The 25,856-nt window shown below is 42.0% G+C and overlaps 1 protein-coding gene across 3 annotated transcripts; it reads right to left on the bottom strand.

Annotated features, from left to right (window-relative positions):
* Positions 1 to 115: 115 nt before the first annotated feature.
* On the bottom strand, positions 116 to 23,961 carry LOC311109580 (paraspeckle component 1-like). Of its 3 annotated transcripts, XM_084152508.1 has the most exons (9): positions 23,411 to 23,961; positions 22,764 to 23,065; positions 22,549 to 22,644; positions 22,151 to 22,347; positions 21,517 to 21,601; positions 21,312 to 21,417; positions 13,335 to 13,392; positions 10,924 to 11,078; positions 9,483 to 10,287 (listed from the first exon to the last, which is right to left on the bottom strand). In XM_084152508.1, the coding sequence occupies exons 1-9, from the start codon at positions 23,807 to 23,809 to the stop codon at positions 10,066 to 10,068; spliced, it is 1,620 nt and encodes a 539-aa protein (XP_084008634.1). In that variant the 5' UTR covers positions 23,810 to 23,961; the 3' UTR covers positions 9,483 to 10,065. The 3 variants fall into 3 exon arrangements, 2 of the variants coding, with proteins under 2 accessions (XP_084008635.1, XP_084008634.1); XR_014610609.1 differs by lacking the exon at positions 13,335 to 13,392; XM_084152509.1 differs by lacking the exons at positions 9,483 to 10,287; positions 10,924 to 11,078; positions 13,335 to 13,392 and adding an exon at positions 116 to 313 and having other exon boundaries at positions 23,411 to 23,900.
* Between the last annotated feature and the right edge of the window lie 1,895 nt (positions 23,962 to 25,856).

Genomic DNA, 25,856 nt, shown 5'->3' with positions numbered 1-25,856 from the left:
AGAACAAGTTTAAATTAACAGAATTTTTAAGCATAACAATAACACTAGCGTGATAATCATTCACTCATGTCATTACCTCTGAAATGAATCAATAAAGGATTAAGGCACTAAACACTTGGTTTTTGAAAGCTTTATTTTGTGTAATAAGAGACAACACAGTCGAAGAATAAATAATAGGGAAAATGAACACTTACCTGTTGGGAATCATAATAAAAACAGTTGAAAAGAGGTAACACTGAAGAGCAATGTGTATGTGTTGTTGTTTTTAACCTGTTTTCCGGTCTCTTATCTGCAGCATGTAGGGTGACGTCACCTGGGGAACAAAGGAACACAATGACATATGATTAAAACCACATCCACACCAGTTTACCTATCCCAATCCAAAAACAAACCTTTACAGACAGAAATACATTGTGTAGATTAGAACAGGGTGGCAGGCCGCCTAGTGGTTAGGTGTTGGGTCAGTAACCGAAAAGTTGATGGTTCGAATCCCTGAGACGAATAGGTGAAATATCTGTCAATGTGCCCTTGAGCAAGGCACTTAACCCTAATTTCTCCTGTAAATTGCTCTGGATAAGAGCGTCTGCTAAATGACTGAAATGTAACAGATATGGTTGTCTGTCATTTAGATGAGTGAATCATGTCAGCTCTTTTCATTAACGTCGATGTCAATCTGAAATGGTCAATGTTTCACCTCACTGAATACATCCCCTGATATTAGACAAGGATGAAAACCAGCTGCCTTCAAAGAGCCTAGTTGTGCACCCATGGGGTTGTTCCGACACTGGGCTTCTATCTGTAAAACAGGACAGCAGGGACCCCTGTGTGCAATCCATCATTACTACATTGATATGTCAATTGGCTTATGATGAGTACTGGTAGATTAGGTTAATTTACTTTACTATGTATGACAAACCCATAGCTATCGATTGAGCAAACAATTGTGTTTGTGTGTGTATTAGACAGATGCAATAAGAGACTCCACGTGGTACATGCTTTAGTGAAACAGGACAAATCAGACCCACCCTTTAGAATGACGGACAGTGCTGCGGCCTTGAGATGTGCGAGATGGTCATCAGGTAATATCCACTTGAAGGACAAGCATCATTCATTCATTGTCTCACTTATTTATTCATTCTACTAATACACCGTGGATTCCATCAAGTGGATTAGTAGTATGTCGTGTCACAGAGGACAATGAAACCACATTCAAGATAATGACAGGTGTACAGTCAGGAAAAAATTATTTCATCCCCTGCTGATTTTGTACGTTTGCCCACTGACAAAGACATGATCAGTCTATAATTTTAATGGTAGGTTTATTTGAACAGTGAGAGACAGAATAACAACAACAAAATCCAGAAAAACACATGTCAAAAATGTTATAAATTGATTTGCATTTTAATGAGGGAAATAAGTATTTGACCCCCTCTCAATCAGAAAGATTTCTGGCTCCCAGGTGTCTTTTATACAGGTAATGAGCTGAGATTAGGAGCACACTCTTAAAGGGAGTACTCCTAATCTCAGTTTGTTACCTGTATAAAAAGACACCTATTCTACAGAAGCAATCAGAATCCAAACTCTCCACCATGGTCAAGACCAAAGAGCTCTCCAAGGATGTCAGGGACAAGATTGTAGACCTACACAAGGCTGGAATGGGCTACAAGGCCATCGCCAAGCAGCTTGGTGAGAAGGTGACAACAGTTGGTGCGATTATTCGCAAATGGAAGAAACACAAAATAACTGTCAATCTCCCTCGGCCTGGGGCTCCGTGCAAGATCTCACCTTGTGGAGTTGCAATGATCATGAGAACGGTGAGGAATCAGCCCAGAACTACACGGGAGGATCTTGTCAATGAGCTCAAGGCAGCTGGGACCATAGTCACCAAGAAAACAATTGATAACACACTACGCCATGAAGGACTGAAATCCTGCAGCGCCCGCAAGGTCTGAAGTTTGAAAATGAACATCAATGATTCAGAGGAGAACTGGGTGAAAGTGTTGTGGTCAGATGAGACCAAAATGGAGCTCTTTGGCATCAACTCAACTCGCCGTGTTTGGAGGAGGAGGAATGCTGCCTATGACCCCAAGAACACCATCCCCACCGTCAAACATGGAGGTGGAAACATTATGCGTTGGGGGTGTTTTTCTGCTAAGGGGACAGGACAACTTCACCGCATCAAAAGGGACGATGGACGGGGCCATGTACCGTCAAATCTTGGGTGAGAACCACCTTTCCTCAGCCAGGGCATTGAAAATGGGTCGTGGATGGGTATTCCAGCATGACAATGACCCAAAACACACGGCCAAGGCAACAAAGGAGTGGCTCAAGAAGAAGCACATTAAGGTCCTGGAGTGGCCTAGCCAGTCTCCAGACCTTAATCCCATAGAAAATCTGTGGAGGGAGCTGAAGGTTCGAGTTGCCAAACGTCAGCCTCGAAACCTTAATGACTTGGAGAAGATCTGCAAAGAGGAGTGGGACAAAATCCTTCCTGAGATGTGTGCAAACCTGGTGGCCAACTACAAGAAACGTCTGACCTCTGTGATTGCCAACAAGGGTTTTGCCACCAAGTTCTAAGTCATGTTTTGCAGAGGGGTCAAATACTTCTTTCCCTCATTAAAATGCAAATCAATTTATAACATTTTTTACATGCGTTTTTCTGGATTTTGTTATTCTGTCTCTCACTGTTCAAATAAACCTACCATTAAAATTATAGACTGATAATTTCTTTGTCAGTGGGCAAACGTACAAAATCAGCAGGGGATCAAATACTTTTTTCCCTCACTGTATGTTGTGTGTTAAACAGAACAGAAGGCCCTGAAGCAGTGTGCATCAGTCCTGCTCCTAGGATACCAACAGGCTACAGAAATGCTGTTATTTCATCAATACTAGTGGCGTGTCAGACAACACCTCCATAGAGAGGTCTTCACGGGTCCAACAGGCCCGAAATGTCCCGAAGCGGGTCCTAAAGTCAGACTTTTGTTTCGGATCAGATATATTTGTCACGGTCTCAGGTATGTGCAATTCAAATTGATTTACCGACTGGAACCGTCCTCTGTTAATTTAATGTGTGTGTGAGGTGATGAGAACTGCGCAAGCTTGTTATCGGTGTCAGCCAATTGCAACTCAATAAAACGTATAGCTTATGTCCAGCTGAAACTGGGTCCGGCTGCTCACCTCACATGTGCCTGCTGATGTAGAGAGGGAGAGAGTGAGTGAAAGGAGCCTTGGCCTAGGCTACTGTTTGCGAAGATGGAGGCCTTTTTCATTGAAGTAAAATTAAAGTTAGAGGATTTTTATTTAATTTGATTTATTAGGATCCCCATTAGCCGACGACAATGGCAACAGTATAGTATAGTGAAAATATTATTTTGGTATTGGTTATAATTAGTTTTCCTATTGTAAGAATCTAAACCAGTTCTTTAAAATATACAAAAAGTGTTTTGTTTCCTTGTTGAGACATTCACCTTGGCTAAACTAAGTTCAAACTGTCTTTTTTAATTTGGTGATCCGTATTTAGTTTAAGATACGTTAAAAGTAGGCCTGTTGTAAAATAAATAGCATTAGCATATTGCTGTCATTTATTGGGTAGGCATACGGTAGGCACCCGCCTTTGTTGGTAATTGCTGCAATATAGGCCTGTTCAAAACTTTTGTGAATGTTTAAACCAGTTTTGTTTCATTCTGTTGAGCCATTTTCTTTGCCCAAATTACACTGAATAACAATATAAATGCAACATTTTCAAAGACTACTAAATTACAGTTCATATAAGGAAATCAGTCAATTGAAATAAATTCATTTGGTTCTAATCTATGGATTTCACAACTGGGAATACAGATCTGTTGGTCACAGACACCTTAAAAAAATAAAAGATAGGAGCGTGGATCAGAAAACCAGTCAGTATCTGGTGTGACCACCATTTGCCTCTCGCAGCAGAGTTGATCAGGCTGTTGATTGTGGCCTGTGGAATGTTGTCCCACTCCTCTTCAATGGCTGTGCGAAGTTGCTGGATATTGGCAGGAAATAGAACGCTGTTGTACACGTTGATCCAGACTTCCAGAGCATCCCAAACATGCTCAATGTGTGACATGTCTGGTGAGTATGCAGGTCATGGAAGAACTGGGACATTTTCAGCTTCCAGGAATTGTGTACAGATCCTTGTGACATGGGGCCGTCCATAATCATGCTGAAAGATGAGGTGATGGAGGCGGATGAATGGCACGACAATGGGCCTCAGGATCTCAGGATGCAGTGGAGAAGGTGGAAAGCTTCAAGTTCCTTAGCGTACACATCACCGACAAACTGAAATGGTCCACCCACGCAGACAGTATGGTGAAGAAGGCGCAACAGAGCCACTTCAACCTCAGGAGGCTGAAGACATTTGGCTTATCACCTAAAACCCTCGCAAACTTTTACAGATGCACAATTGAGAGCATCCTGTCGGGCTGTATCACCGCCTGTTATGGCAACTGCACCGCCCACAACCGCAGGGCTCTCCAGGAGGGTGGTGCGGTCTGCCAAACGCATTACCGGGGGCAAACTACCCGCCCTCCAAGACACATACAGCACACGATGTCACAGGAAGGCCAAAAAGATCATCAGGGACATCAACCACCCGAGCCACTGCCTGTTCACCCCGCTATCATCCAGAAGGTGAGGTCACTACAGGTGCATCAAAGCTGGGACCGAGAGAATGAAAAACATCTTCTATCTCAAGGCTTTCAGACTGTTAAATAGCCACCACTAGCACATTAGAGGCTGCTGCTGCCTATTGAAATCACTGGCCACTTTAAGAAATGGAACACTAGTCACTTTAATAATGTTTACATATCTTGCACTACTCATCTCATATGTATATACTGCATTCTATTGTATAATATTCTTCTGTATCTTAGTCCATGCCGCTCTATCATTGCTTGTCCATATATGTATATATTCTTAAATCCCATTCCTTACTTTTTTGTGTGTATTGGGTATATGTTGTGAAATTGTTAGATATTACTGCACTGTCGGAGCTAGAAGCACAAGCATTTCGCTACACCCGCTATAACGTCTGCTAAACACGTGTATGTGACAAATAAAATGTGATCTCGCCACGGTATCTCTGTGCATTCAAATTGCCATCAATAAAATGCAATTGTTTTTGTTGTCCGTAACTTATGCCTGCCCATACCATAACCAAACCGCCATCATGGGGCACCCTGTTCACAACGTTGACATCAGCAAACAGCTCGCCCACACGACCCATACACGCTACGCTGTCTGCCATCTGCCCGGTACAGTTCAAACCAGGATTCATCCATGAAGAGCAACATTTCTCCAGCATGCCAGTGGCCATCGAAGGTGAGCATTTGCCCACTGAAGTCGGTGACGACACCGAACTGCAGTCAGGTGAAGACCCTGTTGAGGACGACGAGCACACAGATGAGCTTCCCCGAGACGGTTTGACAGTTTGTGCAGAAATTCTTCGGTTGTGCAAACCCACAGTTTCATCAGCTGTCCAGGTGGCTGGTCTCAGACGATCCTGCAGGTGAAGAAGCCGGATGTGGAGGTCCTGGGCTGGTGTGGTTACACGTGGCCTGCGGTTGTGAGGCCGGTTGGACGTACTACCAAATTATCTAAAATGACGGAGGCGGCTTATGGTAGAGATATCAACATTGAATTCTCTGGCAACAGATCTGGTGGACATTCCTGCAGTCAGCATGCCAATTGCACACTCCCTCAAAACTTGAGACATCTGTGACATTTTAGTGGCCTTTTATTGTCCCCAGCACAAGGTGCACCTGTGTAATGATTATGCTGTTAAAATCAGCTTATTGATATGCCACACCTATCAGGTGGATGGATTATCTTGGCAAAGGAGAAATGCTCACTAAAAGGGATGTAAACAAATTTATGCACAACATTTGAGAGAAATAAGCTTTTCGTGCGTATGGAACATTTCTGGGATCTTTTATTTCAGCTCATGAAACATGGGACCAACACTTTACATGTTGCGTTTATATTTTTATTCAGTGTACATAGAGTCAGGTCCAAAATTATTGGCACCCTTGATAAATATGAGCAAAAAAATTATCTAAATTCAATATATTATATTGTTGCTAAATTATTTTGGGGAAATAATATTTTATTTTATACTAATACAATTGCTCAGAGAATGAGATTTTGTTTAACAAGTAATAAAACAAATTTGGGGCCAAATTCTTGCCACCCTTGTCTTCAATATCTCACCTTGCGAGGATAATGGCACTGAACCTTTTTCTAAAATGTTTTATTAGATTGGAGAACACATTGAGAGGGATCTTAGACCATTCCTCCATACATAATCTTTCCAGATCCTTGATATCCTTAGTCTGCGCATATGGACTGCCCTCTTCAATTCAAACCACAAGGTTTTCAATGGGGTTCAAGTCCGGCGACTGAGATGGCCATCGCAAAATGTTGATTTTGTGGTCAATTAACAATTTATTTGTAGATTTTGATGTGTGCTTGGGGTTATTGTCTTGCTGGAAGATCCAATTGGAAGTTTCAGCCTTCTGGAAGAGGCAATAAGGTTTTTGGCTAAAATTGAAATAATTGATGTTATGGGGATATTTTGCTTCCACTGGTCCTGGGGCTCTTGTTAAGGTCAACAGCATCATGAAGTACAATGTCATTTTAGCCTAAAACCTGGTTACCTCTGCCAGGATAAAGCTGTACAAAGCACACACATTGTCAACACTATGACCTCCCTCCTCTCCCCCTCTCACACACAATATCTTAATAAATCACAAAATATCTTGTTGAAGGACATGCCATTAATCTGCCCCCACTCTCTCTCAAACACACAAACATGTCTGTGTAAATACACATCATCATCACTCAACACCACATCCTCCCCACTCGCTCACTCTCCCCATCATACAAATATGATACACACAGTATAGTCCTGTATGCTACGTTATATTGTCAAAGTCAGAAGTGTTACAGATAGAAAAGGATTGTTCAGAACAGACATTCTCTAACTTGTAATAGAGAACAGTGTCAGCTCTACACATTACATTTCTACTAGCAACATCCTAAACATTGCAGCACCACAGAATACACCTAGTCCAACAACCTCAATTTAATGTCTAAAGATGTTGCAAGATCTGAGAGTTTCCTGTGAATTTTAAACTAGCCAGCTAACACAAATTAAACATAATATATTTCAAATCATGAGTTACATTACAATACTTAATGAGGGATGGACACTAAAATAATTGCTTCACCGGTTGCATTCACTCATCTGTAGTGGGTGAATCTGTGTTGTAGTTATAGACACTATATATACACACACACACAACCACAAAAGTATGTGGAGACCCCTTCAAATTATAGCCAAACCCGTTGCTGACAGGTGTATAAAATCGAACACAGCCATGCAATAACCATAGACAAACATTGGCAGTAGAAAGGCCTTACTGAAGAGCTCAGTGACTTTCAATGTGGCACCATCATAGGATGCCACCATTCCAACAAGTCAGTTCGTCAAATTTCTGCCCTGCTAGAGTTGCCCCGGTTAACTGTAAGTGCTGTTATTGTGAAGTTGAAACGTCGTAGTGGTAGGCCACACAAGCTCACAGAACGGGACCGCCGAGTGCTGAAGCGTGTAGAAATTGTCTGTCCTCTGTTGCAACACTCACTACCGAGTTCCAAACTGCCTCTGGAAGCAACGTCAGCACAATAACTGTTTGTCGGGAGCGTCATGAAATGGGTTTCCATGGCCAAGCAGCCGCACACAAGCCTAAGATCACCATGTGCAATGCCAAGCGTTGGCTGGAGTGGTGTAAAGTTCGCCGCCATTGGACTCTGGAGCAGTGGAACGCATTCTCTGGAGTGATGAATCACGCTTCACCATCTGGCAGTCCGACGGACGAATCTGGGTTTGGCGGATGCCAGGAAAACGCTACCTGCCCCAATGCATAGAGCCAACTGTAAAGTTTGGTGGATGAATAATGTTCTGGGTTGTTTTCCATGGTTCGAGCTAGGCCCCTTAGTTCCAGTGAAGAGAAATCTTAACGCTACAGCATACAATGACATTCTAGATGATTCTGTGCTTCCAACTTTGTGGCAACAGTTTAGGGAAGGCCCTTTCCTGTTTCAGCATGACAATGCCCCCGTGTACAAAGCGAGGTCCATACATAAATGGTTTGTCGAGATCAGTGTGGAAGAACTTGACTGGCCTGCACAGAGCCCTGGCCTCAACCCCATCGAACACCTTTGGGAGGAATTGGAACGCCGACTGCGAGCCAGGCCTCATCGCTCAACATCAGTGCCCGACCTCACTAATGCTCGTGTGGCTGAATGGAAGCAAGTCCCCGCAGCAATGTTCCAACATCTAGTGGAAAGCCTTCCCAGAAAAGTGGAGGCTGTTATAGCAGCAAAGGGGGGACCAACTCCATATTAATGCCCATTATTTTGGAATAAGATGTTCGAAGAGCAGGTGTCCACATACTTTTGGTCATGTATTGTAGTTACAGCTCCCCCTGAATATACTTACCTGGAATATAATGCAAATGTTACACATTGAAGACCAAACACTTTCATCACATATACTTGCACACACTCACTCAAGACAAGCACATGATTCTACTATGTTACTACACACACGGCAACACAAATTCTTATCACAGACAAACACACATAGCAACACAAATTCTCATTCCACACTCTAGCTCGCTTGAGTACAGAGGTAAGTGCACGAGTTGGGATATTAAAATGTCATGTTAATTAACAGAACACATGACAGTATTACAAAAGTTGATCTATAATGTTGAGTTAATTAAATGAGTTAATTAAATGCAAGAACCTTTACATATAAAAGGAAAAAGAATGAGAACTGTTAAATGACAAAATGTACAGTAGCCTATCGGTTCACACTAAACTCTAGTGTCTTGATCAGAATATCCGATATATACGTATTTTGCCTTGTTGAGGATCAATACTTCTAATAGTGTTGTTCTGATACCAGTATCGCGATACTAGAATACCAGATTTTCCTTGGCAAAGAAGAAAACAAAGCAGACTCAACTCTATGGTCCTTTAAAACATATCTTTGTAAAATATTGTGTGCTACAGCTTGCAAATAAACAAATGTGACTCTGGGTGACAACGTAAGTCCGCTTTGTGTTCGGTTTCCTTTACTTCCTAGTGTCACCATACAGGTATCGTGAAACCACTAACTCCTAAAGTAGAGTATGCGATACTGAAATAAAATACAGAAAATAATCTTACATTCAAAAATAATAGGCCTGCATATACTGAATTGTAATGCTGTGTATGTTTTACACTGACAGGTTTTTGTCTCTCTGTTCTGAAAAATTAAGAGATTAATTGAGTTCACAATACTTTAAGGATGAGGGTGAGAAAATCCCAAAATATCTAAAAGGCAAGAGAGAGAAAGAGAGAGGCTACAAAATAGTTTTTTTTTTTTTTACTTCAATCAACTTAGTATTCACAAATGGCATTTCACAGTTTTATTGCAGTTAGCCAAACAACTACTACAGGATGCAATGTACCTGAAATACATTCCATGGATGGGAGGAACCTAAAGTAAGCTAACATTGCAGAGGCAATGCAGGTCTTCCCCTTTTGTTACTACGAACTACTGAAAACAAATCACAGGATAGGACACTAATAGCAAAAAGCAAGAAATTACATAATCATACAGAAGTTTATAAGCCATCTACAGACCTGCCTACATCAAGATACATCACAGTTAATATTGGCCTAAAACCATCTACAGACCTGACTACATCAAGATACATCGCAGTTGATATTGGCCTTTGGCGGCCATCATTGAAGATTTGTGTTTTTACATCAACATAGGTCCTGGCTCGTGCTATAAAAAGGTATTTTTTTCTCAGTCAACATTCGGGACACATGAAGAAGCTGAGGGAAATAATCAGCCCAAATTAAAAGAACAAAAACAAACATTTGACGAGAAAATAAAATCAGTTATTTTACATAATGAGAAAGGAAAAGCAAGAGATCCAAATATTGAGCCTTGGGGTACACCGTTTAAATTTTTGAAACATAACACAATCAGTATCTACGACGTTTGTTGTTAGGCCCGTCATAGTTTCCCACAACGGGGATTCCCCTCCCGAAGCTTGCTGGCCCCCCCACTGCAGGCCCAGGCCCTGCCCCCATAAGCCCTGCCCCCACTGCCGGTTGCTGCTGAGGGGACTCCACCCCTGGACGGCCCCCCATGGGGGAAGAACCCATCTGATTAGGAGCCCCCTGGGGGAACCTATCGTTGCGCAGCTACAATATAAAGGGAAAGGGTTGGTGGAGATATTATGAGCAGTCCAGATGCAGAAGAATTGGATGGGATATTCAATAATAATGTTCGTTTTGGCGAGGCAATGAAGGCATTCCGAACGTCAAAGTAGGCAACCAGAGGAGTTCCAGGCAGAGTCAGAAGTGGGAGAGAGGAATCAGTCCATTAGTTATGGGTGCAGAGCTGATATAAGCTATGAGAATCCCTTTCCTAGCCCGCACTAACCTCCTGATGTGAACAGTGAAGTCAGGGGAGTACATTTAATTATTTTAACCTCAATTTGCAAATCACCACCACGAGATACTATGACATTATGATTAAAGATACTGCAATGGTAAGGGAAAAGATGCCAGAAAAGACCAGCTGGACAAGATATCTATTAAAATCAAGGTCACTGGCAAAACAACTTGGAATGTAATATCCATAAGCAGCATCTAAATAGCCTCTGGCATCTCCTCTCACCACTGGTTAAAACCTGAAAACTGATGCGAAAACAATACACTGCAGTTTCTATTCAGTACCAAGGGTTGAGAAGGTTAAGGAGAGCGAGATTTTGAGAGAGTGAGAGAAATTGAAAGAGGTTGAAAGAGAGTAAGCGCCCATCTAGGCGCATACATTACCATGGCTCCATTGTCTGGCATCATGTTTGGTGCGCCCATGTTTGGAGTTCCCTCGGGGCCCATGGCTCCGGCCCTTCCGCTCATGCCTATGCCCATCATTTGAGGGGGTCCCTGGTTAACACTGGCCCCGGCAACAGAGGCAGGGTTAAACCCATCTACACGCAAAACAACGTAGCATCGTTTGGTCACACTGGAAGTAAACCCCACCCATCACACCCTGTGTGCACTGTTTGTTGTTGTAGAGTGGTTGTAAAAATCTCTCAGGGCTGACAGAGCTAGCTAACGTTGGTTGTTGGTCACACAAACAGTGCCAATTATGTAGGTGTCAAATTTGTCATCTTCCTAGTTTGTGATAGGAAAAAAGAAGTCCAGATATTGAGCCTTGGGGGTAAACAATTCTGTGGTGAGATATCTATATATAAACTGAAAAAAATATATACGCAACATGTTAAGTGTTGCTCCCATGTTATATGGGGAGGGTTTCCTTTTATGAACTGTAACTCAGTAATATCTTTGAAATTGTTGCATTTATATTTTTCTTTACTATATATATTATATAAAAAACATTGTTTAAAAAAAACTTGCATAATTTGTTGATGATTTCATATTGCAGGTTAATCGGTCTACAGCACCTATAATCATTAGGCTACGCCTTAAATTGGTCAAGTTGTATTTATATACAAGCTGAACAACCAAAAACCAACGTTAGCAGATAGATAGATGCCTACAACATTGACTAATCACAGGTAATTTGGAACAGGAGCAGTGCATCATACCATTCAGTCAATAGAGTAAGAGTTCCCTTACAGCAAAATAGCAATTTGGGACAAGCTGTGAGAGGCCCTCAGATCGTCTGGTTGAATTTCAGATTTTAGGCGAAAGAACGCCATCGCCCAGTTCTGCTTCTAGGTTAAAAACCGTGACTGCACATCACCATTGCCAGATACTCAACCCCAGACCCAAATCCCAAACCCCATTCATGGCCATACAATACAGGTATTTGAGAACACCATAAAAGCATCAGTAGGTCAACATGTAATTCAAAATCGATAAAAAAAATGTTCCATCAACTACTAATAGAAACACGAGTAAAGAGTTCATTATGCTTTCTAAGTACGGCATGAGACAGCTGTATTAGTTATGAATTGACCCCACCCACACAGACTGCTGGAAATGAAGAGATATATGTACAGAAATTATACTGCAAAAAGTCCCCCCCACAAATCAACTAAATAATCCACCATCCCATTGAACAATGCACACCATTACGGATGTAAGTAGTAGGCACACACACACAAAATTAAAACAAAGGGATAGGTTTATTCTAAGCTTGTAGATAAGAACGTTTACCAAGTGTTGGGATTGATGGCTATTGCTGATACAATAAAATGTTTGCTAAAAACCCTCAAAGCTACAAATGTTGGTTCTGTTTGGGCCTCATCTATTGTTACAATCAGGTAACTTTCCACATGTGTGGCATGATAAATAAGTAGGTCTGTAGAAAGTGCAAAAGTGAAGTTACATACAATTATCATAAAATGTTAAGGACTAAAGTTAACAATGGTTTCCTTCAACCAGTTTACTAAATATCAAATGACCTGATAACGAAAAGATCATAAGTAGTGAAGTCATCATGTAAAATTCACGCAAAAAAAAAGTAGACATGACCTACTACGATTTGATGTACTCAGTTTCTCCACACAGAATCAGGGGTTAAAACAAAAATCCCATGACTAAAACTTAAATCAATCTCAAATCTATTAAAACAAATTTTTTAAAATAAGATATGACGGAAATCCTTCAAGTGATGGATAACTTTAACCCCTGCACAATTATTTCAGTCATAATCTCCAAAAACACACTCACACATATCTAATCAGTGACAAACACAAAAACATAATTAGTATGTTCTCTGACTACGCCACATGAGCATATTTTCCCCCGTAGTATCAGTACTTCAGTACACAGTTTGTAGGTGATGTGCAGCCCCGGGTTACATTCATGAAGTGGTGAAGGAGCCACCATGAGCCTCACACAGCCCATCCCGTTCAGAGCCTCACAATATATCCCTAGCCCTGCTCCTAGCCCTGTAATGTCTGCAGACCTGAAGGAACTAGCCAGGTGTACACAATATGGCGGTGGCCCCACCTAGCCTTCCAATGGGCTTAGGGGGAACTTCTGCCTTATGGCTAGAGCGGCAAAAATTCCTGTAACTTTCCCCAAATTCCCAGGTTTTCCAGGAATCCCAGTCCCTAGGAATTTTGAGAAACCAGAATTTCGCAACCCTAGCCATATGGCCAACACCTTCCCAGTTCCTTTAGATCTGTAGACACCAAAAGGGGTAGGGGCGAAGGTGAAAGTTTATGGTTGTTTATGGACCAGTCAGTGCTGAGTCATCGTTATGACCCTACCTCCCATATTAATGGCTCCACGAGGGCCCAGTTCACCCATTCTCATTTCCTGTTCTCTCTGGAAGTGAAGAAGAGTGGTGCACCCGTAAACCTTGTGGACAATAACTACTAGGACCATTAGGACATGTGTGGGATGATTCCTCACACAGCACAACACTCACACAGATATACAAGTAACAGCCAGGGAATACGGTTAATAATGTTCTCACAACTGTGATAGAAAAAGTCCTGAAGGAGGCGTTACAAAAGCTATGTGTGGAATGATACTCTATTGGATATGTAAGAATTTAGTGAAAGAGGAGCAAATATGGAATGATCATCTGAGTTCCTAGGTTTGCTTAATTAATTACTTATTTGTCCAGTATGGATTCTCAAGGTCCATTTAAAAAGGTCAATATTGGTCTGTATGTGATGAGCATATAACTTAATTGGGGACAAGCCAAAATATAACATGGATTTAGTCCAAAGTTGATTAAACACTGAAGTGGCCGTGTTGAGGTAATTTAAGCCTAATAGAGAAATAAGAGTTACTGATAAATATGAAAGAAAAGATTGAAAAGTAGATAAATCCCCTCCACACATTGATGTTCAGACGACCTAAACATTAGTACACAAAAATATATATGTAGACTACACAAACCCCCAAATGAAGCTGTACTAAGCACACACATTATCAACACATTGACCTCCCCTCTCTCCCACACACACACACTCATTCACATAAAATATCTTATCATAAAGGACATGCCATAAACCTGCCCCCGCTTTCTCTTATACACACATATCTGTAAGTACACATCATTATCACTCAACACCCCCCCCCCCCCCCCCCCCCCGGCGCTCACACACAAAAATAAGTAAGTACACTCAACATCCTCTCAACTGTCTCACTCAATCATACATATATGATACACACAGTATAGTCCTGTATGCTACGTTATATTGTCAAAGTCAGAAGTGTTACAGATAGAAAAGGATTGTTTAGAACAGACATTCTCTAACTTGTAATAGGGAACAGTGTCAGCTCTACACATTACATTTCTACTAGCAACATCCTAAACATTGCAGCACCACAGAATACACCTAGTCCAACAACCTCAATTTAATGTCTAAAGATGTTGCAAGATCTGAGAGTTTCCTGTGAATTTAAAACTAGCCAGCTAACACAAATTAAACATGGGTAAATAGTAAATATATCATATATTCCATATTAATACACTATTTCAAATCATGAGTTACATTTAAATAGTTAATGAGGGATGGACACTAAAAACGAAATCCTTCACCGGTTGCATTCACTCATCTGTAGTGGGTGAATCTGTGTTCTAGTTATAGTTACTTCATCTCCACCGAAATATACTTACCTGGAATATAATGCAAATGTTCCACATTGAAGATCAAACACTTATCACACGTGCTTGCACACAACACTCACGACAAGCACATCATCTAGTTTGTTAGTACACACACACACAAATTCTCATCACAGACAAACACACACGGCAACAAATTATTTCTCTCTCTCTCTCTCTCTCTCTCTCTCTCTCTCTCTCTCACACACACACACACTCTCTCTCTCACACACACACTCCCTCTCTCTCTCTCTCTCTCTCACACACACACTCTCTCTCACACACACACACTCTCTCTCACACACACACTCTCTCTCACACACACACACACACACACACACACACTCTCTCACACACACACACTCTCTCTCTCACACACACTCTCTCTCTGTTGAGTACAGAGGTAAGTGCAGTATGAGACATTAAAATGTCATGTTAATTAACATGACACACAACAGTATTACAAAAGTTTGTTGTCTATAATGTCGAGTTAATTAAATGCAAGGAACTTTAAATAAGGAAAAATAATGAACTGTTAAACGAGAAACAAAAAATGTACAGTATATTTTTGAATTAAATCTAGTGTATTGATCAGATTATGATATAGGTATTTTGCCTGGAACAATTTCCGCACAAATGTTTATGGATCAATGCTCCCTAAAGTAGTATGCGCTACTACAAAAATAAAATAACACTTAAAAGCAACTAGAAGGTAATTTTCCATTAACAAAAACCGTGGGACTTGCTTTACCTCTTTAAAAGGATTTTTGTGGTAGTTGAAGAAATGTAAAACGTTTTACTTAAGGGAAGCGAATAATTATAGCCAAAGTTAAATATTAAAACATCTGGTCTGATTACTTTGATAGACAACTATAAAAACCTTATTACTTTGGAGTGTGGGGGAGTTAGATCACATATTTCATTACAAATACACTCAGACTACTACTCAGACTACTACACTTTTACTCATAAGGAATTAGAAAAGTTTTAAGCTATAATCTGGGGAGAGGAATATGATGGTGCACCTAGTGGTACAAGTTTAGAAGTTTGTTAGTGTTGGAAATTTGAGTCTGGTGTAGTAGAGGGGGTGACTGATTTATAAATAGTGGACAGTAGCCTTCAGGGGGAGACTAGGTAGTAGTAAGTAGCCCAGAAGTACTAGTAGCAGTAGTCTACATTGCAGTAGTAAGTGCCTGTTTTAGATAGGTAAGCCATGGGTTAGCTAGAGTAAGCGTTATAATTTGATTGGTAGAAGATATTTCTGTTCTGATTTCAGATTTGAAAAGCTGACTAAAATGTAATACAGTTATGTAAGTTGTTGGGAAAGTGGTCAAAAGTTTGTAAAAGTGAAGAGATAGTAGTTGATGCGGTTACTAAAACAGCTGTATCGTTTGATTGGTAGAAGATAATTCAGTTCCGATTTGAATAGCAGAGAAGACCAATTTTTCATATCCTCTAGGTTTTGTCTAACTTGTTGGGAAAGTGGTCAAAGTAGCTGATGTGTAAAAAGTCACATTGTTTACCAATTGTCCAATTCTTAGAACGTGCTCCCTCAGTGCTATAGTTTAACATTTCTGAAATTTCTATGACAGATAATTCAACAGTGGGAGGTTATCTTAATGAATGTCGTTGATGTGGTTACTAAAACAGCTGTATCGTTTGATTGGTAGAATATATTTCTGTTCTGATTTTTGATTTGAAAAGCAGAGAAGTAGAGTAAGCTTTCATACCATCCAAGTTTTTGTGTAACTTTTTGGGAAAGTGGTCAAAGTAGCCGATGTGTCAAAAGTCACATTGTTTACTGTGAATAGAATGTTGGAAGACTGGGATTTCTTTAAACAATGGGACCTTCAGAATGTTGAAGAAATCCCATTAAAGTGGATGAGGGTTTTTAAGAAGGACTCAAAAGTTCAATAGCTTAAAAAGTATAAATGCTATTTAAAAAAAGCAGTATGCAAGCATCTTAATCCAGACCAGTCTACACATTTTAAAGTTTGAATGGCATTTCTAGCTTAAACTGTAAGAGGAGTAGCGTGCTAAATAATAATAACTAATTTTTATTTTTTAAACAATATTTAAAGTGGGTTCTTTAGCTTTCGCAAGTACCACTAATAATAGTAGACCTACACATACTGTACTGTAATCCTCTATGTTTTACAAGAGCGCTCTGCTCTGAACAGTACGGATTACTTTAAACAAGGATGACAGGACACATGGAATACAAAGCGGTGTCTAATTGATAGAAAACTTATTTTTTTGCCACACATCTGACTTCTAAGTCGCATTTCAGCTTTGTCTTATGGAGTTTTATTCAACCATCCCTTTTGGTTTGTCATTCCTCGATAGCGCAGTAAGTTAGGGGATGGAGCATCAGGAAAAAAAACTTGCACTAGTCTTTTCCTAATAGCACTGACTTTGCTGATCACTACTTAACTTGAGGAAAAATGTATTTACTACGACTGTGATGTGTGGTTGTCTCACCTAGGTATCTTACGATGAATGCACTAACTAAGTCGCTCTGGATGAGAGCGTATGCTAAATTACTCAATTGTAAATGTAAAATGAGATGGAGGGAGACAAAAAGTGTGTGTTAGGTATAGGCGTGGCTCGTAAATATGTGTGTGAGTGAGGCTTGAGAGCATGTTCTAAGATTGACGCCAATCTAACATCACCCCAAGACTCTTTCCTGTGTAAAGGTAATGACAGTAGGTCTATGTTAATCCTTGAGCGTGTTGTTTTGGGTTAAGCTGTATGAGTTGTAACTGTTGTATAGGAGCAGGAGTTAATGCTAAGAGTAGTGTAAGGGTGGCTGTAACAGCAGAGGGAGCTTTGTACGATATTTCCAGCCGGTCCTCTTTCTCTATGGCCTCTCAACACACAATAGAAACAGAGAAGAAAAGTTATTATGCAGCAACATCATAAGACACATCACATCCACAGGCATGCAGTAATACAAGTGCACTAAGGACTAGGTAGATAAATGCATGTTTCCTGAGAATGTCAGTATGTTTCCCAACCCATGGTCACAGAGTTGCAATGATCAATACGTTGACTGGAGACTATTGAAGTACTGAAAATTGGGACCAAGACTTAGGCCTGAAATGAAAGACATTAAAATCCATCTAAAAAAGCTGATGACAGATTCCTTAACTCTTTGCCTGTGTGTTTTTGTCAAGTGCTTAGATAAAGTGAAGATCCCAAAGGACACATCCTTTGCCAATTCTAGACATGCCATTATAATTTCCACAGATTCTGTGACTTTCAAGTTTCCCTATCACTTCATGGAAAACCTTTATTCTGGGGACTCTCTGGAAGTTAAGTTACTCTCCTCTGGAACACTCTCAACAAGCACCACAAGTGAGCATTGTGGTGAAAAGGTCTGTCAATCATTAGCCTCTCCCCTCTTAACAATCCCACAAAATAGCCAAGCTGTCGGTTATAGGATGTAGACTACTTCAGATAACTCAGCAGAGATAAAGCATTATTTTGTTCTTGCTGGCGTCCCTCTCCCATACTACTTTAGTAAAATAGGTGTCAAAACCCCAGGTAAATACAACAACAGACATCTGAACTGATGATATACATATGTGGGACAGCTACAGTGGGGGAAAAAAGTATTTAGTCAGCCACCTATTGTGCAAGTTCTCCCACTTAAAAATATGAGAGGCCTGTAATTTTCATCATAGGTACACGTCATTATGACAGACAAAATGAGAATTTTTTTTAAAGGATTTTTAATGAATTTATTTGCAAATTATGGTGGAAACTAAGTATTTGGTCAATAACAAAAGTTTCTCAATACTTTGTTATATACCCTTTGTTGGCAATTACACAGGTCAAACGCTTTCTGTAAGTCTTCACAAGGTTTTCACACACTGTTGCTGGTATTTTGGCCCATTCCTCCATGCAGATCTCCTCTAGAGCAGTGATGTTTTGGGGCTGTCGCTGGGCAACACGGACTTTCAACTCCCTCCAAAGATTTTCTATGGGGTTGAGATCTGGAGACTGGCTAGGCCACTCCAGGACCTTGAAATGCTTCTTACGAAGCCACTCCTTCGTTGCCCGGGCGGTGTGTTTGGGATCATTGTCATGCTGAAAGACCCAGCCACGTTTCATCTTCAATGCCCTTGCTGATGGAAGGAGGTTTTCACTCAAAATCTCACGATACATGGCCCCATTCATTCTTTCCTTTACACGGATCAGTCGTCCTGGTTCCTTTGCAGAAAAACAGCCCCAAAGCATGATGTTTCCACCCCCATGCTTCACATTAGGTATGGTGTTCTTTGGATGCAACTCAGCATTCTTTGTCCTCCAAACACGACGAGTTGAGTTTTTACCAAAAAGTTATATTTTGGTTTCATCTGACCATATGACATTCTCCCAATCCTCTTCTGGATCATCCAAATGCACTCTAGCGAACTTCAGACGGGCCTGGACATGTACTGGCTTAAGCAGGGGGACACATCTGGCACTGCAGGATTTGAGTCCCTGGCGGCGTAGTGTGTTACTGATGGTAGGCTTTGTTACTTTGGTCCCAGCTCTCTGCAGGTCATTCACTAGGTCCCCCTGTGTGGTCTTGTATGTCTTCCATTTCCTAATAATTGCTCCCACAGTTGATTTCTTCAAACCAAGCTGCTTACCTATTGCAGATTCAGTCTTCCCAGCCTGGTGCAGGTCTACAATTTAGTTTCTGGTGTCCTTTGACAGCTCTTTGGTCTTGGCCATAGTGGAGTTTGGAGTGTGACTGTTTGAGGCTGTGGACAGGTGTCTTTTATACTGATAACAAGTTCAAACAGGTGCCATTAATACAGGTAACGAGTGGAGGACAGAGGAGCCTCTTAAAGAAGAAGTTACAGGTCTGTGAGAGCCAGAAATCTTGCTTGTTTGTAGGTGACCAAATACTTATTTTCCATCATAATTTGCAAATAAATTCATTAAAAATCCTACAAATGTGATTTTCTGGATTTGTTTTTCTCAATTTGTCTGTCATAGTTGACATGTACCTATGATGAAAATTACAGGCCTCTCTCATCTTTTTAAGTGGGAGAACTTCCACAATTGGTGGCTGACTAAATACTTTTTTCCCCCACTGTACATGGTGTTTCATGTCGCTAGCTGTGAGGCTAGTATTGTGGATACACTGCTTAGAAGGGTTGCTACTGCTGGACATCTGTTTGGAGAGAAAGACACCCTGAACACCACAGTAAAACAACAATGAACCAATATGAAAACCCCTAGGCCTTTCTCTTTTGGTTTTAGCAGATTTGAAGAAACCAGATGGGTGTAAACAAGATAGTGGTCATCAGCAGATACCCTAAGCCCATTGGAGGGCTAGGTTGAGCAATCACTGCACCGCTTACACCTATCAGTCCCGTCAGAAGGAGAATGAAGTGGCTTGAGGTCAATTTCAGATTAGGTTTTTGTCTTGGAAGATACCAAAACCAAACCTAGAGCCATGTTGGTATTGTGAGATGCTACTTGCATAGGGAATAGCACTAAATAGGTAGTAGACTATCCCATAATCCATTTTCATTAGACTTTCACACACAGGACTATGGTACACTATGGTAATCTGTAGTTACCTAGAGAAGATATGCTCCTATGGTGATATGGGACACTATTTGAAAAGAAAACTTGAGCATTCGTGTATGCTTTGGGAGTGGGTACTTGAAATTATTTTACTATTCGAATAATATCACATTTTTATTGTCGAAAAATGCAAATAGCAGAGGTAAACAGCGGACATGCTGCGTTTCCGGTAGTTTGTCTAACAACAACAGCGAAAGAGAAGTCTGATTGTCGCCGTGATAGAACTGATTCTGTTACAAAAAGGGTTTCCGATGAGTGTTTTGCATTGATCTGTGTCAGGTATTGTAGAAACTCTGTTAGGTGAGTGCCTGTAATTGCTATTTGAAGTGTGGGAAATGGCATACTGAGTCAGGGCAGCCTGGAGGGATAAATGCACAGCAGTAGCTCAACGCACCACTATAAAAACTACATTCAAAAGTTTGTTGTTTAATTAAATTAAGAATTTCAAATGTCCTACTATTTCCTTGTAGGTAAAAATGTCACAAGGACGACGTAATATAGACAAAGCTTTTTCACTGTTAAAATAGGCCTGAAAAATATTAAAAGAACACTCAAGTAATTGAATATGAACATTTGTTCAGATATCCTGATATTCGATTAACCGTGCCCATCCCTAGTATGCTTGATCATTATCAGTGTGCACGTAGAGTGGTAGGACTGTTTGGCACAAGAGGCCAGAACATATTTTCTCAGCACCCAACAAGCAATATGATTGATGGACCCTAAAAATCCCTATCATATCAGAGACTGTTCTCAAAATCACCATATAAATGCAGACCCTCAGCAGAATCATGTGAATGCAAGTGTGAACACTGCTTCTCTGAATAAAAATAAATAAAAAAAGTGAGTTTCTGTATTCAAAAATCTAGAAATGAGAAGGCAACAGTGACACTGACTAATTATGTGAAGGTCTACGTTGGCTGTGTGTTTGTTATCCCAGTGTATTCACACTGTTCATGAAGTTAGGCTTGAACCGGTCTGGCTTTTGTGTGTTTATTTGTGTGTGCATGTTTGTGTGTCTGTCCAGTGAACTCACGCTGTCCACATAGTTTGGCTTGAAGCCGTCTGGTTGGCGCCTCATCTCGTCCTGCTCTCGATGGCGCTGCATCATCTCCTCCTCCTGCCTACGCCTCTCCTCATGTCTACGAACCGGAGAGAAGGTTTAACACACACACACACACTTCTGACTCTCCTCATGACTGGAGTAGAGAATAGAGTGGGAGGTACACAGACACACGTACCTCATCTCTATATTCTTGCGTTTCTGCAGCTCCTGGTTGCGTAGCTCCTCCAGACGTCTCAGCTCCTCTTGACGCCTCATCAGGTCTGAGAAAGACAAGACAGAGAGAAATATGGGTTGTTTGGTATTACATCAGGTCTGAGAAAGACAAGACGGAGAGAAATATGGGTTGTTTGGTATTACATCAGGTCTGAGAAAGACAAGACGGAGAGAAATATGGGTTGTTTGGTATTACATCAGGTCTGAGAAAGACAAGACGGAAAGAAATATGGGTTGTTTGGTATTACATCAGGTCTGAGAAAGACAAGACAGAGAGAAATATGGGTTGTTTGGTATTACATCAGGTCTGAGAAAGACAAGACGGAGAGAAATATGGGTTGTTTGGTACTACATCAGGTCTGAGAAAGAGAAGACTACAGAGAGAAATATGGGTTGTTTAGTATTACATAAGGTCTGAGAGAAAGGGGTTGGCTTGGTATTCATGTTTTTTTTGTATTCACACGTGACAGTTTCTGACACCACTTGAAGTAGGCCTATGGGTATGTCTGCTAATGCTGAATATGCACATGACAGAAAAGGTTACATGTTAATGTTGTCCTTGAGAAGTGAGTGTCTTCCTCAGTGTGCGTGTGTACCTTGTCTCATCATCATGAGCTGGTGCTCGTGCTTGGCTGCCTCCATCTCTTGCTCCAGCTTCTCCTTGGCCTCTCTGATGTTGCGCTCCACCTGGTCTCTCTGCTGCTTCTCCATCTCGTCCAGGGCCTTCCAGCGGGACGAGTACTCAAACTCAAACGTCCCCGGCTGGGCAAACCGTGGGGGGTGCTCCCTCTCCCTGGAGAGACAGGGAGGAGAGGGGTTAGTGGCTAGACTAAGGCCTGCAAGTGGACAATGGGGAAAGTGGAACAGTGCACACACACCGACGGGCAAGGGAATAAATCAACACATACATACTGGTTATGATATAGATCTCCTGTTGTCAAGACGCTGGTATAGAGAGTAATACTCCCAATATGAGATCATGTGTATAACATACTTGTGGTAGGGTACAGATTTCACCAGCAACTTCTCTGGGAGTCCATCCTCTTCATCCAGCTGCTCTGTGGGTTCCACTATGGCCGGCCGTGGAGACCTGGAGACAACACGTGAGATGGGAGTTACCACTCACACAGCTTGTAATTGATTTGGCACGTTTGGGTCATTTGGTAAAAACAGGTAACTCTGAGTAAATGCAGCGGTTGGTTGTCTTACGTGGTGAGCAGCAGCGCCCCGTCAGAACAGCGGTCCAGGGCTTTACGAGCAGAAGGTTTGTTGGCAAACTCCACGATGCCCTTCCCTGTAGGCCTTCCGCGGTCGTCCACCACAACGATAGCCCTCTCCACAGGGCCGAACTCGGAGAAGGCCTGCTCAAGGAGCTCGTTGGAGACCACAGGGGAAAGGTTCCGCACCGTGAGGGCAGAGCCGTGCGTGGCGAAGCGGATCCGGATAGGTCGGTTCCCCAGCACTGTGCCGTCCAGCTCTGCCTTGGCGATCTCCGCCAGCGTCCTGGTTTCCTAAAAGACAAGGTCACAGGTTATGTGATATTGATAGAAAACTTTCAAACGTTTTTTAAGCACTCAATTGATTAATGAGCATTGTCACCTATAGTGTTTCCCCAAAATCTATTCAAACATGTTTCAAAGGGACCCAATGCATCAAGAAATCAATGGTTTCGGGTGGGAGCGTAGGCGTAACAACTGGTAAGGCAGACCCATCCGCCTGAGTAATAAATAATACCTAACTAACTAGAGGGAAACAGAGGCTATTGATATTATAGCGGACTAAATTCCAGCATTCAAAATGAATTTCCTTTACCACGGAGTTCGATATTACTGATTACTCTAAAACTCAAGTCTTACCAGTCGAATGAAGCCAAATCCTCGGTCTCGGTTGATAAACACCTCGTTAGCCTCGCCATACTTGGAAAACAGCTTTTTGAAATCATCCTCCGTGAGGTCTGTCGGGAGGTTACCGATGAACAACCGACATCGCTGCGTGAAGGTTTTCTCCCCGGGTCTCCTGAAACTCTTTATATCCAGCGTCATCTCCAGCGACTCTCCGGCTACGCCCTCCCCCTCTGCGGGAGGGCTGGTAGCCGTCGACGGCTTTGGTGGTGGGATTTTCCCTTCCGCAGCATTCGGCCTTCGCTCCATGGCTGGAGAGTCCATGTTGCGCTTTGTGTGCTGCTGCTGCTGCTGAGGTTTCGGCGACGGTGCGTTGTTTTGAATGTTGACCTGTTTTAGATTTCGGTGAGCCATACTTAGAGCGAATTAAATCCCTCACAATAAGTATCGTTTATGTATCCAGTAACTTTAGCTGAAATTATAGCTTTGAATTCGCATAAATATTTCAGAAACCGTGCCTCCTTTCAATCATCAGCCAGAGAAGTGCGGCTGTACTTCAAAATGGCGATGACTGCGCGCGCAGCGCACAGTTGACGTGAGCCATTCAACGTGGCTGTGTTTTTTCCCTGGGCCACTAGGTGGTGTACAAAGACTTTTACCAGATCAGGGATGTCGGGAAGTCTTTGCTTGGCACAGTGGCATGCTGATGCTGATGTTGATGTCGCACTTTGTTCAACATGTTCAGACATGTTCAAGGTCAATGTCATGGGAAGATTCAGTGTGCTGCCGCTGACACTTTACTATCTAAATGATTGATATTCGTAACAGCAGCATGTTGGTTCCCTTCCCAAGGCGGGAACACTATGCCAGTAGGAGTATTACTCCACTTGGCAGTGGTACTGGTAGGCTCACTATGCTTATGGCTTATATAATAATTCATTACATTTAGGCCTGGGGCAGAGCTCATACTCAGTCACTCTGTCTATGGTCCAAAGTTTCTGCCCACACACACACACATCCTATGGGGGTAAAGTGGAGTGAAGGGGTTCATGGGGTGATAAAAGGGATGGATGGTCTCTTTGTAGGAGATGTCTGGGACTGGTCATGTGACAACGATGGCATTCACGGACCTCCACACAACTAAATGGTCCGGTAGCCACATTTTTGCCCATTGTGATGACATAAAAGACGCCAGGGTCACTGGAAACCAGACAGACACAGATGCCTGACAGTAAAATACACCCTATTCCCTATGTATTGTATAACGTGTAAAAAAGACAGTTAGCTGTAAAATAAAAACCCTATTCCCCACATAGTGGACCAGAGCCAACATAAACTGGTTATAAGCTGTCATTACTGTTTATGACAGCTGGTATACTATCCATTTGACATTTACATTTTAGTCATTTAGCAGATGCTCTTATCCAGAGCGACTTACAGTTAGTGAGTGCATACATTTTCATACTGGCCCCCTGTGGGAATCGAACCCACAACCCTGGCGATGCAAACGCCATGCTCTACCAACTGAGCTACACGGGACTATCCTTATTGCAGATGAATGTATCCCTTCTGTCAAGTAAGGTTGGGCCTGTTGTTCTTTTCTCCTCTTGTCTGACCCAGGAACACCATAGTTTGACATCGCAAGCCATTCAACCACTCATTCAGTAGGTAGGAAGGGCGCCCAGTCATTATTAGAATGCTCCTCCCTCATCTCCATAGTGAGTTGTGGGGGGTGACTCCCTCAGAGCAGGATGTACTAAGATGCCCCTAGAGATTGATCTTAAGTCAGTTTTGTGTTCCCCCTGAATGGTTATTAAGGTGATGGTAAGCTGGTCCTAGATCTGTGCCAAAGGTCAATTTCTACCTGGACAAGCTCAGTGGCAAAATTATTTATAGGCATCTAGCTCTGTGATTGGCTAGTTTCCCAGCATCTGGTGTCTCCTTACCAATGTTGTGAGACAGATCCCTGATACACCCAATTTCTCATCTGTGTGCTAATGTTTGCATAGCAACGATAGTGTTCCCCGATCCCTGGAAAGGGTCACAGAGAAAAGTATGGCAGCTAACCTACACCTGACTGATGTGTGTGTGTGTGTGTGTGTGAGAGTGTGTGTGTGTCACATGAACACACACACACACACACACACACAGCCAGGCTTGCGCCCGGGTGATAGAAAGAGAGGGTGTGTGTGTGTATGGTGAGAGAGAGAGAAAAAGTTTTCACCCAGATTAGTATTTTTTTTGTTAGGGCTCAATCCCCTGTGCTTTCAGGAGCATAAAGGAAGTGCTGCTCTCAGCAGGGTCAGTGGGCTAGGCCTGCAGGGGAGGCCAGCGGCGAGTGGGGAACTATAGCCAGCGATTAACCAGGCAATCCTCTGCCAATCACATGATATGAACTAGTGTGGCCATGATAAAACAACGGGGGGGGGGGGGGGGGGGGGGGGGGTGAGAGAGAGGAGGG

This window comes from Coregonus lavaretus, assembly GCF_964263955.1.
Source record: "Coregonus lavaretus genome assembly, chromosome: 35".
NCBI classification, from domain to species: domain Eukaryota; kingdom Metazoa; phylum Chordata; class Actinopteri; order Salmoniformes; family Salmonidae; genus Coregonus; species Coregonus lavaretus.
The sequence above is the reverse complement of the archived record's forward strand: the minus strand, read 5'-3'. Positions and strand labels throughout refer to the sequence as shown.

What these genes read in the sequence shown, in the direction of transcription:
- LOC311109580 (XM_084152508.1), bottom strand. Translation starts at nt 23,809, where the DNA reads ATGGCTCACCGAAATCTAAAACAGGTCAACATTCAAAACAACGCACCG. An exon ending in GATTTGGCTTCATTCGACTG is followed by an intron (nt 23,066 to 23,410) that starts GTAAGACTTGAG and finishes CTTGTCTTTTAG; the next exon opens with GAAACCAGGACGCTGGCGGA. An exon ending in GCTCATGATGATGAGACAAG is followed by an intron (nt 21,602 to 22,150) that starts GTACACACGCAC and finishes TGTCTTTCTCAG; the next exon opens with ACCTGATGAGGCGTCAAGAG.